At 36.0% G+C, this 14,258-nt stretch overlaps 1 protein-coding gene across 2 annotated transcripts; it reads left to right on the top strand.

The window, feature by feature from the left end:
* The first annotated feature begins 455 nt into the window (after nucleotides 1–455).
* LOC137742010 (indole-3-acetaldehyde oxidase) lies at nucleotides 456–10,508 on the top strand. 2 transcript variants are annotated; one of them, XM_088680175.1, is made up of 10 exons: nucleotides 460–783; nucleotides 2,217–3,896; nucleotides 5,006–5,262; nucleotides 5,406–5,615; nucleotides 5,867–6,085; nucleotides 7,179–8,144; nucleotides 8,698–8,793; nucleotides 8,973–9,071; nucleotides 9,459–9,648; nucleotides 9,921–10,508. In XM_088680175.1, the coding sequence occupies exons 1-10, from the start codon at nucleotides 621–623 to the stop codon at nucleotides 10,136–10,138; spliced, it is 4,098 nt and encodes a 1,365-aa protein (XP_088536301.1). In that variant the 5' UTR covers nucleotides 460–620; the 3' UTR covers nucleotides 10,139–10,508. The 2 variants fall into 2 exon arrangements, 1 of the variants encoding a protein (XP_088536301.1); XR_015953550.1 differs by lacking the exons at nucleotides 9,459–9,648; nucleotides 9,921–10,508 and having other exon boundaries at nucleotides 456–783; nucleotides 8,672–8,793.
* Nucleotides 10,509–14,258: the final 3,750 nt, after the last annotated feature.

Genomic DNA, 14,258 nt, shown 5'->3' with positions numbered 1-14,258 from the left:
CAATAAGCCCAATTAAAACACAAAAAACCAAATATTCTGAAAGACGATTGAGTATTTAATTTTTTTTTTTTTTTTTTTTTTAGTCAGACGGTTAGCTTTTTAGTTTTTACCAATGATATACTATTCTCTTTGGATTTTCTTTGCGAAAATCTGAAGGATGAATTAATTGAATTTGTTTATTGTACATCGTGTAATTAAAAATTATTTTGAATTTTAAATTTTAAATTAAATATAAATAATACTTAATGAAAATTGATCACACGATATATAATGAACAAACACGATTAAATGATTCCCGAATCTCAAAAAAAATTGGAAGAACATTCTCGTCCTTTACCAATCACAAAAAAGAAGGAAAGTCAAAATTCTGATCTCCACTCCTAAATTCAAAGGACCATGTGAATGCGATACTTGCATTAAAATAGAGGTGCCGTCAGTAAATGAAGTTCTTCTGAAAATAAAATATGCCGTTATTACTTTTCAAATCGTCGTTTTGTTTCTTTCTTTTTCATTGTTATTGGAGTGGTTGTTGGGTTAGTTTAATTTCGATATATGAATTTGTAGCTGAGTAGCATTGCCTCTGAAACAGCAGCTGGGTTCCTCTCGCTTTGCTCACAGAAATGGCCAACGAAAGAGACGCAGCGGCAGGAAGCGGTGGCAGCCTAGTTTTTGCAGTTAACGGAGAGAGGTTTGAGCTCCCGACCGTTGATCCTTCAACCACTCTGCTCGCCTTCTTGCGTTCTCAGACGAGATTCAAAAGTGTCAAGCTCAGTTGCGGTGAAGGTCTCTCTCTCTAACTTTGACTGTGCTCTGCGTGTATGATCATGAATTTGTGTGGCTTTTTGATGTATATTATAAACATGATGATTGATGAGTATCATTTGTGGATTTTTGGACGACTTAGTCGTACGTTCTATGAAAGAAAAATTGCGTGTTGCATTGTTGAAAATGAGTAGGAGCATAAATTTGCGTGTTGCATGCTATTGTTGAATGCTATTGTTGAAAATGAGTAGGAGCATGCTATTGTTGAAAATGAGTAGGAGCTAATATTGCGTGTTGCTATGAAAGAAAAATTGCGTGTTGCTAGTCCACCATATATGTATATTATTTTTGATTTTATATTTATAAATTCATTGAATCCAACAGTTAAGATATAATTTGATGAAATTCAACCGTAAAAAAAAAATCTAACGGTCCAAATTTAAATCCAATAGCTAAAGTAATTAAAAAAAAAATTCTTTTATGTGTTTCATATTCTTTCATAGTGTTTCACGAGTTTCATGGTGTCGGTTAATGATTTTTCAATATTTGTCGGAATCTAAATATTTTTAGGTTAAAATGTTCATAAAATAAAATTAGAATAGTCTACATAATTTTTTTTTCTTTTAAAAAGTTGCTTTAAGAAAAAAAAAAATAGCCTAAATTCATTCTTGAATAATCTGGGAAAATTTAACCCAGAATGGTTCCAGAGAAAAAACTGTTTCTGGGCAAAAAATTTTAGGTCTTAGCCTAAGGATTGGAGATGGTCTAAGAGGTTGGACTATTCTTCATATTGCCAATTGGTTTTATGGTGGAACCTCAACTTTCTTTATGGTACTAGAGCAGGTTGTCACACGTGTGAAGCCAAACGACCACATGTGCTCCAGGTCACCCTGTTATGTTGTCCACGTGTTAGGCTCGAAAAATTCACCACACGTGAGGAGGCGTGTTGAGAATGAGCTCCACGTCACCTCGTTATGTTGTCCACGTGTTCGGCTCGATAATTTTTTGCCACACGTGAGGGGCGTGTATTGAGAATGAGTCTCACATTGATGGGAGAATGGACCTTGTATGAGCTTATTAGAGGTTGGACTACTCCCTATATTGCCAATTGGTTTGATGGTAGAATCTCAACTTTTTTCAATTATGATCAAACTTTGTGTTTGTGTTTCTCATATAAAGAATTCTGAATTTTTGGTTTAGCATCCTGAAAAATTGTTGCAAAATAAAGTAATTCAGAAAACGAAACTAGTACTCACCTCGCTTCCGAGGTGACCAACTGATGCTTAAAGAGGTTTCTTTTTGTGACGAAATGTCTGTAATTTAAGGTGTTTTTTCTGCAGTGATCATATTAAATGAGATTGTAGTTTGGGTTTCAAAATTTTCAAGGAAAACTACTTCTTACTATAAATCTTTGGACACGTTTTATGATATGCACTTATAAAAATCGGGTGCAGGTGGTTGCGGTGCTTGTGTTGTGTTACTGTCCAAGTACGACCCTGTTGTCGACGAAGTGAAAGATTTTACTGCAAGTTCATGTCTCACTCTGCTTTGCAGTATAAATGGATGTTCAATTACAACTTCCGAAGGCCTTGGAAATATCAAAGACGGGTTCCACCCAATTCACCAAAGGATTGCTGGTTTCCATGCTTCTCAATGCGGCTTTTGTACTCCTGGCATGTGTGTTTCACTCTTTGGAGCTCTTGTCAATGCTGAAAAGGCGAATAGACCTGATCCCCCTCCTGGGTTCTCCAAGCTTTCTGTTTCCGAAGCTGAAAAGTCTATTGCAGGTAACCTCTGTCGATGTACTGGGTATCGACCAATTGCTGATGCCTGCAAGAGTTTCGCATCTGATGTTGACATGGAGGATTTGGGGTTCAACTCCTTTTGGAAAAAGGGAGATAGTAAGGAAGTAAAAGTAAAGAGTTTGCCTCTATATAACCGTAATGGTGACATCTGTACATTTCCGGACTTCTTAAAAAAAGAAATTTGTTCTTCCATGTCTTTGGATCCTGCGAGATATGGTTGGTACAATCCTGTCAGAGTTGAGGAGCTTCAAAACTTATTGAAAGATAATGATTTTGATAATGCAAACGAGATGAAATTAGTTGTTGGAAACACAGGGACGGGCTATTACAAGGAGCTAAAGCGCTATGACAGATACATTGATCTCAGATGTGTTCCTGAATTATCAATGGTTAAGAAGGATCCTGTGGGGGTTGAGTTCGGAGCAACTGTAACAATCTCTAAAGTTATTGAGTCTTTGAAGAAGAAAGACAACGGTGGATCTCCATCAAGAGGTGGTGATGTTTCAAAAAAAATTGCCAATCATATGGAGAAAATTGCTTCAGGGTTCATCAGAAATACAGGTAGTATAGGAGGGAATTTGGTGATGGCACAGAGAAAATGTTTTCCTTCAGATATTGCTACAATACTTCTTGCTGTGGATTCAGAAGTAGATATAATGAATGGTGCTAGATCTGAAACGGTTATGTTAGAGGATTTTCTGAAAAGGCCTCCATTGGATCCGAAAAGTGTACTTTTAAGTGTTAAAATCCCAAATTGGGAAGCAGTTAGAAAAGTTTCTCCAGAAACCAACACCATGTTGCTTTTTGAAACCTATCGAGCTGCACCAAGACCCCTAGGAAGGGCATTAGCTTATTTAAATGCTGCCTTCCTAGCAGAGGTTTCGTTTGGTAAGATTTCCAATGGAATTATGGTGGATCATTGTCGTCTGGCATTTGGTGCTTATGGAACTAAACATGCAATTAGAGCAAGAAAGGTTGAGGAATTTTTAACTGGAAAAGTGCTGAGTCCTGGTGTTCTATATGACGCTATTAAATTAGTTAGGGATGTTGTGGTTCCTGAAGAAGGAACTACGAGCCCTGCTTACAGGTCAAGCTTGGCTGCTGGTTTTCTTTTCGAGTTCTTTAGCCCCTTAATTGACAGTGAAAGTTGCAAAGGATTCTTGGGAAATACTTTGTTGGCCGATGCTTCCAAGTTAAAAAGGAACAAAAGTGCTACCGATAAGATGAGAACTGTTCTGTCATCTGGTAAACAGGTGATTGAATTAAGTACAGAGTATGATCCGGTTGGTAAACCAATTACAAAATCTGGAGGTCTCATACAAGCTTCAGGTTAGTTATCCTTCACATACATGATTATATGGATGTCTAATTACTAAGCATCCTTTTATTTTTTTTTATGGGTGGTGGGAGGGAGGGCTAGCACACTACAGCCCGAACAAAATGAAAAACAAAAAAAAAACAACCACCAAACTCTAAAAACTGCTAACGAACCAAGAGATAGCAGCTTTCCAATAGCTCCCACGAAATCTTCAAAAATCCTTCTATTCCTCTTCATCCAAACCACCCAAAACAAGGTGAGGATCATAGTGCCCCCCATAACCCTAGCTTTCTTTCCCTTCAAACCATAGTGTGAGCCCCACATAAACTTAGCTTTCTTTCCCTTCAAACCATAGTGTGAGACCCAAGTTAAACAAAGTGAGGATCATTGTCTCTTTTTTTTGGTATTGGACTTAGTTTGCAGGCCTGTTCTCTGCTCCAAAATGTTCCCTTTTATCTAGTTGAGAAAATTGTAGTATGATTTATTCATTAACAATTATGTTTAGGATTAGAATGACTGGTTCTTGTTTTTTTCCCGCTGGTCGGTCATGTTAAAGTAGTGGGAGTTTGAATTATATACTTATGATATGCTTATAGAAAGGTCTCATTTTCCATCTTTTGAGATCATTCTTTTATATAAGAAACAAAATCTTAATGAAACCAAAATTGACAGAATACAAAGTGATGACCAGTTGTGGGCAATTTGTTCACCTGCTATATAGCATTGTGTCCTCCTCCCGCTGTCTCTCACTCTTTTGCTCTCTTGCTTTCCCTGGAGAGAGAGAGAGAGAGAGAGAGATATATATATATATATATATATATATATAATTTTTTAACAGATCATGTTTCAAATGATTCTCTTTGTATCTTTATGGCACCAAGCTTTCGTTGACCTTTTGTCTTTTTTTGTTTGAATTTGTTTTGTTTCCTCGTTTGTAATAGTTATTGACTGTTTTCACAAAACAGTGGGTGTGCTACAACTTCAGTGTTAATTGTTTCTTCTATAATTCTTTTGTTTCAACTGACTATGTATCTTTTCCATTTTTTTATATATATCTTCTTAAGTGCTTCTAGCTCGTGACACAAAAGTTCTTATCTCATTCATGACCGTCAATTTGTAGGTGAGGCAGTCTATGTAGACGACATTCCATCTCCGAAAAATTGCTTACATGGAGCGTTCATTTATAGTACAAAGCCTTTGGCTAGAGTGAAGGGAATAAAATTTGAACCTAAATCACATCCAGGAGTTACTGCACTGATATCTTTCAAAGATATTCCCAAGTCTGGGGAGAACATTGGGTCTAAGAATTTTCTTGGTACAGAACCTCTGTTTGCTAATGATCTTACAGAATGGGCTGGTCAGCGTCTTGCTTTCATGGTAATTCAACAATCTTGTGACTATATCTAACGATCTTAGTTGGGATGAATGCCAATCGTTATCCATAATTGTAGACTATACGCATAATTTTTCTCCTTTCTTTGGATGTGTGTCAGTTTACTCATCAAAAGAAAGTTTTGTAGGTAGCAGATACGCAGAAACGTGCAGATATGGCTACAAACTTTGCGGTGGTTGATTATAACATGGAAGATGTAGATCCACCTATCTTATCAGTCGAAGAGGCAGTTAAGAGAGCAAGTTTTTTTGAGGTCCCTCCTTTCTTGTATCCGAAACAGGTCGGTGACATACCAAATGGAATGGCTGCAGCTGATCACAAGATTATTTCCGCTGAGGTACTTGAAATCAATATGACATTCTTTCTTTGTTTCCCGGTCTCCTTCCCACACTAATGTTCTGCCCTTTTTGTACTTTTCTATGTTCCAGTAATTTGGATTTTGGATATTCAACTTTGTTCCTTGGTTTTATTTATATACATAGAAAGGACTTGTGAAATGGGAGAAAATACGAGTATAAGAGAATGTTGGCTTGGTTTTCAAGTAGAACCGCCCACTAACTTACAAATCCATGCATATCTTGCTTTCAGATCAAACTTGGTTCACAATACTATTTCTACATGGAGACACAAACAGCCCTTGCTGTACCAGATGAAGACAACTGCATGGTGGTTTACACTTCAAGTCAAATGCCTGAGTCTACACACTCTACAATTGCAAAATGTCTTGGTATTCCTGAAAATAATGTTCGTGTAATTACAAGAAGGGTCGGAGGGGGCTTCGGTGGAAAGGCCATGCAATCAATGCCTGTGAGTATAATACCTACATAAATCTCTATATTCCTTCTTTATTACTGTCTATCTAATCGTGGACGAGATTGTCCGTTTAACTGTAGATTAAGCACTTGTTATCACAGTGAACATGAATATAATATTTCTGTTAGACAATGAATGGAACCCAAAAACTTAAGCGGGCCAACATTGTGTATTAAGCTAACATTCTGCGCACATACAACTCCTATCCTGCATGTGGAGAGTACACAAATGCAGATTAAGAGAAACATACTGGTGTAGTCTCATTATGCACCTAGAAATTTAGACATAAGTTGGGAATGAGTGTAGGAGGTTTTTTAACCGTGTAGGAGGTTTTTTAACCAAAGAACTTCCAACCAAGCCCTTATATATACACATACACATAGATGTAGATATATAGTTCATATATAAAATGATATTTGATTCTGACCCATATAAGTTTTTTACCAGCGCACCAATAAAACTTGATCATGGTGTCAAGTGGGAGATCTTAGGATCCTGCAACTACAACCTCCCTGCGAATGTTGAACTCTGTATGATTTTAAAATGATCAATAACGTTCATGTTAAAAAATGTTTGTTGAATATAATGTCTTGGCTCTCTAGTGGTGCAGAGAGGTGTACACGTGAGGCGAAGTTTTAGAAAATAAAGCAATAGTTAGCATTTAGTGTCAGTTCTGGGAATAGTGGTAAATCAAATTGTTCTATGTGCTACTAGAGTTGGAGACCTTCGATGCATATCATTCTGTTCATACTACTCTAAACCTCCAACTTTTTTTTAAATTTCAGATCTTGAGCTTTCTAGTGGTGGGGAGAGGGTGTTGTGTTCTTTAGCGGTGGTGAGAGGCCTACTAGAATATAAATGATTGCTGGTGTGTTTCCTGATAAATTACGATTCTTCAGGATCAATAGTAAACCAATAAACTTTATCTTACACATGCGTGCAGACACCATACACACTCACACACACATAATATATACGTGCAAATATATATATATATATATATATCACTTACTATGTTTATGGTTTTTTTAGTACTTGATTCCCAATGCCCAATAGAATATAAAGCTGCTGCAATTCTGATGTTTAGGTCGCAACTGCATGTGCTCTTGCAGCACACAAATTACATAGACCTGTACGGATATATCTCAATCGCAAGACTGATATGATAATGGCTGGAGGAAGGCATCCCATGAAGATAACTTACAGTGTGGGATTCAAGTCTGATGGGAAGATTACAGCTTTAGAACTTGAGATATTGATAAATGCAGGGATTTCCATAGACTTTAGTCCATTATTGCCAAAAAGTATTGTGACTGCACTTAAGAAGTATGACTGGGGTGCCCTGGCTTTCGATATCAAGGTGTGCAAAACAAACACTCCAAGTAGGTCTGCTATGCGGGCCCCTGGGGAGGTGCAGGGGTCATTTATCGCTGAAGCTGTAATTGAACATGTAGCATCCATCCTTTCTATAGAAGTAGATTCTGTGAGAAGCGTTAATCTTCACACATCTCACAGCCTTGATTTGTTTTACAAGCAGAGCGCTGGTGAACCCCTGGAGTATACTTTACCATTGATATGGAACAAGTTGTCCATGTCTTCAAGCTTTAACCCAAGGACTGAGATTGTAAAAGAATTTAATAGGTGTAATAAATGGCAGAAAAGAGGAATTTCTCGAGTACCGATATTGTATGAAGTGTCATTGAGGCCAACTCCGGGAAAAGTAGGCATTTTAAGTGATGGGTCTGTTGTTGTTGAAGTTGGAGGAGTTGAACTGGGTCAGGGGCTCTGGACGAAGGTAAAACAGGTGACAGCTTTTGCTCTTGGTTCGATTCAATGTGATGGTAGTGGAGATTTCTTGGATAAAATACGGGTGGTGCAATCAGATACATTGAGCTTAATTCAAGGGGGAATGACTGCTGGGAGCACTACATCTGAGACAAGCTGTGAGGCAGTTAGACTTTGCTGTAATATTTTGGTTGAGAGGTTAGCTACTCTCAAGGGGAGATTGAAGGAGCAAATGGGCTCTATTAACTGGGAGACTCTTATTCAGCAGGTATTCTATTTGGATTGAGGGGAGGGCTTATTTCACTCGTGTGCTCCTTTGTTGGAATGCAAATAACACTACCATAATAGCATGTTATTTGCAGTCTCCCAGAGGAGTGCAGGGAGAAAAAATAGCAATCACCATGAAATTATTGATGCATCATTTTTTTCTTTTGAAACATTTCATTAACTTATTGATTTGTTTCAAATCCATGCCATGACGCTCCAATAGTTCACACACTGAATCTGGAAGAACCCAAGAAACTCAACCCCAGACAGAATAATTGACATTGAGCCACAATTTTCTTATGAGTACAAATAAAACTTAATGAGTTATCAAACTTTCAAGCTTGCCCTACTTCCCAGTGGCTTCTCCTTATAGCTTTTGAAGGCCACTGAAACACCAAACTCTCTCCAAGAAATATATATCAAACAAAAATAAAAATCAAATAAAAAATAAATAAAAAATAAAAAATAAAAAAAACTCTCTTTAACTTGCATTTTTCTTTATTCCCAAATTTGATGTAGTTGTTGCAGTTTATATTTCTTCTGTCAAAATGCAGGCATCCATGCAAGATGTGAACTTATCAGCAAGTTCTTATTATGTCCCTGATTCTGCTTCCATGGCATACCTTAACTATGGTGCTGCTGTGAGTGAGGCAAGTTTGTGTTGACCGTCTTACTCCTTCATTTTCATTCATGTGTATTGTTGAATTTTCGGCAAGATGCAGATTTACATAATGCAGAGCAAATCATAGTGCAACGTCACAGTCATAGAGACCAGTTTTTTCTCATTTAAAATTTATAGATTAATAACATTGAAACTACTTGATCACAGGTGGAGGTAAACGTTCTGACTGGACAAACCACAATTCTGCGATCGGATATTATCTACGATTGTGGTCAGAGTCTCAACCCTGCTGTGGATTTAGGACAGGTTAGCCTGATTGAACTTGCTACTCAGATTTTTATAATGTTTACATACATTTTTTTTATTTTTTTGCGTTTTCTTTTAATTAAGCTCTACCTAGATTTTGTTGTTTGCATTGCTAATCAGTAGGTTCTGCCTTGGAGAATTTTTCAAATTCCATTGTAAGAAAAGTTAGTAGTTCGGTTTATTTTATAAATTTTTAGGTACTTCCGTTCTTTAGCGTCTTTAGGCTTTCTCTGTTCGAAGAAGTGTAGCATTTTCATCATCTAGTCATCTTTGGAATAAGAATCCTAGTTTTCAACTTTTCTACAATCTGTTAAGATCCATAATGCCAGTTCACTGGCACGTAGTTAATGTGGTTTAGTTAAGTTTGACATTACATGTTTCTTGCAGATCGAAGGTTCTTTTGTTCAGGGTATTGGGTTTTTCATGCTTGAAGAATACTCGGAAAACTCTGATGGGTTGGTGATTTCAGAAGGTACATGGACATATAAGATTCCTACGGTGGACACCATACCCAAACAGTTCAATGTTGAAGTATTGAACAGTGGGCATCATAAAAAACACGTGCTCTCTTCAAAAGGTCTGCCATGCCGTTCCTTGCATACTTCTACTTATCCCAACTACAACTGATACCAGAAAAGTATTTTGTGTGATTAAAAGTAGGCGAATTTTGAAAAAATTGAGATTATGTTGTTACAAAAATTGAAGAGTCGAAAATTTTGTGTTATTACATAAATTGGAAAGCTGAAAATTTTATGTTAGTATGAACATTTCAATTAAAGAAGAGCATGTTTCATCATAAAATTTGAAAAGTGCTGTGTGAAACTCACACATTGAAAATCGTTTGCGCAGCTTCTGGTGAGCCACCATTACTTCTTGCGGTTTCTGTTCACTGCGCTACAAGGGCTGCCATTAAAGAATCAAGAAAACAGCTTCTTCAGTGGGGCGGCCTAGATGGATCGGCATCAATATTCCAGTTAGATGTTCCTGCTACCATGCCTGTTGTGAAGGAGCTGTGTGGACTGGAAGCTGTGGAGAGGTACTTGGAATGGATTGTAGGCAGAGAATAAACGTACGTTATGGCTGGAAGGCATGATCATGCTAGTTAATTTGTCCATCACAGCCAAAGATCCTAAAATGTGAGTCAATCGCCGTCACTTGATCTCAATAAGGATACGAATATAGGTTTTTAAACAGATTTTAGGTCTGTTTATAGTGCAAAACCAATAAAAAAACGAGAATTGGCAATAGATGAACCATTCCATCTCACGTTACTTGTGTTTAGGTTCGTTGTCCAGTTTTTGAACATTACTGTTGAATAAGCTTTTATCTGTAAGACAATTAAACACGAACCATCTTATTATACCTTTTGTGTTTGCAACTTGTATTGAGACAAATTGTGTTAGACCAAGGTTCATTCGACCGGAGAATGGTTCGTAATCTCGGAGATTGGGTTGTTTTCTGTCTATATTTATATTTGAGGAAAATTCTATGCAGTGAGAGTGTTTAGAATTGGGGTCATTATTGTTCAAACACTCATCCCCAAGAGTGCTGAATTAAACCCCTATACCGTGAAACGGTGTACTAGGTTGGTGAAGGAACCCAGTAAGCTGCAGAGAATAACAATAATAGTAAAACATAAGAGCATTTGGGCTCCTTAAATGAGCTCCTAGCTATAATTTAGGGAGGATCTCAAAATAATCAACTCTATTCATGCTCTCTATCCACCTCTTAGGGATGCCTAGGCGCTAGGCGGTTGACCACTGCCACAATTAATCCCTATCTATTTATAAAAATAAGAAAAGGCGCCTAGATCTTCCTAGATGCCTGTCTAGTTACCTAAGCTGCCTAGCCCGCCTTGGCGAGCATAGATATCTTTCATCTTACATTTTATCTTTTCAATAAATTGTAGGAGACTTGTTAGATACTTGTATGAACACTCATTATATCCTTGCTCCCCATAAATAGTGTATAGTCTAGTTTCATAAATAGTTTCCACCTATTGGTTTAGTTTTGGAAATAGTGCCTAATTCTATGTTTCGTTTCATAAGTAATGTTCGGTTTGATAAATAAGGTCTACTTATTGGTCTAGTTTCATGAATAGTTCTACTTATTGGTCAAGTTTTATAAATAGTCTTTAATTGTTGGTTCAGTTTCATAAGGTTTGAAACTTGGACCCTTTTTGGTCTTGCAAAAACACCCATTGTGCCAAAAACGATGAACCTATAAGTGATCCTTTAGATCAAAACCTCGAGAAGATTATGTTCTCAATAATTATTCAAAAAGCTGTTTTCAATTACCAAATTAAAATTTCCTCACATTTTTTACATACCTACAATAATAAATGTAGCTCTCCATCCAATTTCTTGAGCTTGGGTGTCATCTTGGAGAAATTTTTTTTTATGCCCGTGACACAAATGGTACACCCCCTGTTATTATTTAAGTGGTGAGAAATTTTATTTTTTATGTTATTAATTTTTTAACATAAGAATCTCACAAATTGTATAGAGACACGTGATGTATCATCCCGTGTTCTGGGCACAATGAAAAATTTATCGTCATCTTGACTTCTATTAGAAAACAACACCACAAAAATAAAACTGGAGAATGTAATTCAATTTGAAGTTTTTTTTCTTATTATAAGCAAAAAAACCAAAGAAATAAAAAAATAAAATAAAATCTATTAATGTAGCTGACTATAGGAGAAAAAAGTGGAGTGTGGAAAAGGGGGGTGGGGGGACACGACGACTGCAATTTGAATTTTTTAAGTTTTTTTTATTTTTTATTTTTTTGTTTTTAGTATTAAATAAAGTTAGTGAATGATTTTTTTATTTATTAAAATACAAAGATTTGAAGTCCTTTTTATTAATTTTTATTTTATTTAATGATTATGACAAAATCCAATACTAAATCAATCTAATTAAAATGGCTCAAACAATAAAATTTTCAATTCTGCCCATAACAGCAAGACTTTGTCCGTTTAACATGCCTCCTCACAACTTACTGTGGGGGAAGATCAGCATCTATAGTACTTTTACTAAGAACACGCTCCACCTCCTGAATATTTTGTCTCAACTCATGAGACAACTTGTCCTGTGATGGAAGTTTCGTGATACTAGGAAAATATGCTCGAGCCACAAATAGTTGATCCTTCAATCTCTTAACCATAGCATCCTTCATGTTTTCTCTATGTTGTTCACGCCAAAGGTAGTAGCTCCCAAAATTTCCACAAAAAAAAAAAAAAAAAAAAAACAGCAAAAAGGTAGTAGCTCCCAAACTTCAACTCCAAGTCTCTAATATTTTCATGTGGCCATTATATGGGGTGATTTGATGGCTGTATTGATAATTTTTTTTGTTAAGTCTGCAATTTTCCCTTTTTTTTTCTTCTTATCTTCTTTTGGTATATATAGTCAAAAAAATGTTGGCGGTATCTATTTATTGGGTTGGAAGTTTTGACATGAATGCAGAGAGCTCCAAGGGTTGCTTGCTGCTTATTGTAAAACTGTGTTGAATCTATTTTTTTACAAATTGGTTAATTGGGAGTGGTGGCTTTATTTATTTTCTTGATTTACTAGCCTTCATTTTTTGAATCACGGTGTGCTAAGTGCGGCTTACACGTTTTAAATGTATTTGTATGTGTAAATTGACAAAAGGAAAGTCAAATATTTGAAGTAAATGAATAATCTTAGATTATGCTAGAAGAAATCCCTCATAAACCAATTAAAGCAGTTGAATACATATAAATAAAATCGCTCTTTATAGAATTTATATTAAGAATATAGAAAATAATATTTAATAAACAATTGATTGAATCACATTATTACTAGCCATTGTGAGGCTAAGCCCACATCTTCCCCTTTAGTGTAGATAATATATTTTGTTAAAAAAAAAAAAATCATTTGAAAACTAATTTAATTACATTATTATCCGCGTGCAAAAGACCTTTTTTATAACTGGCACTTAATAAACAACTGGTTGAATCAAATTATTGCTAGCCCATTGTGAGGCTAAACCCACCCGCCTCCACCTTAGTATACGTTTGTTTAAAAAATTAAAAATTTAAAAAAAAAGAAAAAAAAAACAATAATTTGACAACTAATTTAATCACATTATTATCCTTCTGTGAAAAACATTTTTTATAACCGGCATTACACGCTTTTTAAGATGTTTTGAATGTCTTTAAAAATAAAGAAAATAATATTTAATAAACAATTGATTGAATCACATTATTGCTAGTCCATTGTTCCTACTAATCTATAATTCCGATTTGAATTCAAATTCACAGGAAAGAAATACATAAATCCATTAAAAAAATTTAGCCATATGTGAAAAGAAATAAAGTGTAAAGTAGATGATTTCATCAGAGAGCTTACCTCTCCAATCGTTGCCAACTTGAAGAAATAAAGCATGGTCCTGCAAGCAGCCACAATAATCAACACAACGCAAAAAAACAAACTAAAATACCAAAAGCAGCATTTAACATAAATGCCAAATTCTGGCAACACAGTATTTCTCTACTAAACTCACATTTTCCTGAATCTAGTTCAAACAATCATCATTTAGCTTCAATACTACTGCATTTTGCCAAGAACAATGGTCCCTGCTTGGGAAGATCCAGAAAATGGTTTGGTTGACTCATTTTCAAAACGAACAAATTTAAATAGGCATTTCAGGAAAGACATAGGGTAACATGATTGGTTCTTTGTACTTTATAAAATCTTCATGCATATGTTGTTTGCTTCTTTCTACAATTTTGATAATAATCTACATTACTTGGGTAAAACTCAAAACATTCAATTATCACCTCAGAATATCCTTGACAAAGAGCATATATTTGGCAAACTGCTGAACATTTAATTGCTGGTCAATAAAAAGAGGTATGAGCAGCGAGAGCACATGCTCTGCAACAAATTCCACCCCATGCTGAAAATCATGAAGCAAAGACAATGAATATTATCTTGTAGCTTTGTAATAAATTTATAATACATAACGATATTAGGGTAAAATGCTACGGTAGACAGATAAAGCAACCTTTGGAGAACAGTCTGCTAATGCTGAGGATATATCAAGGAAGAGATCGTTGGTGGTTCAAGCTGACCAATAGCGATCTCTTGCACTGGCCTTCGGACATAGTTTTCAGCCAAGCGGACAATCCAACAAACCTTAACGGCGGCCGGAGAACCACGGAAC

This window comes from Pyrus communis, chromosome 11 (assembly GCF_041283825.1).
Source record: "Pyrus communis isolate YQ-2024b chromosome 11, ASM4128382v1, whole genome shotgun sequence".
Lineage (NCBI taxonomy): Eukaryota > Viridiplantae > Streptophyta > Magnoliopsida > Rosales > Rosaceae > Pyrus > Pyrus communis.
The sequence above is the reverse complement of the archived record's forward strand: the minus strand, read 5'-3'. Positions and strand labels throughout refer to the sequence as shown.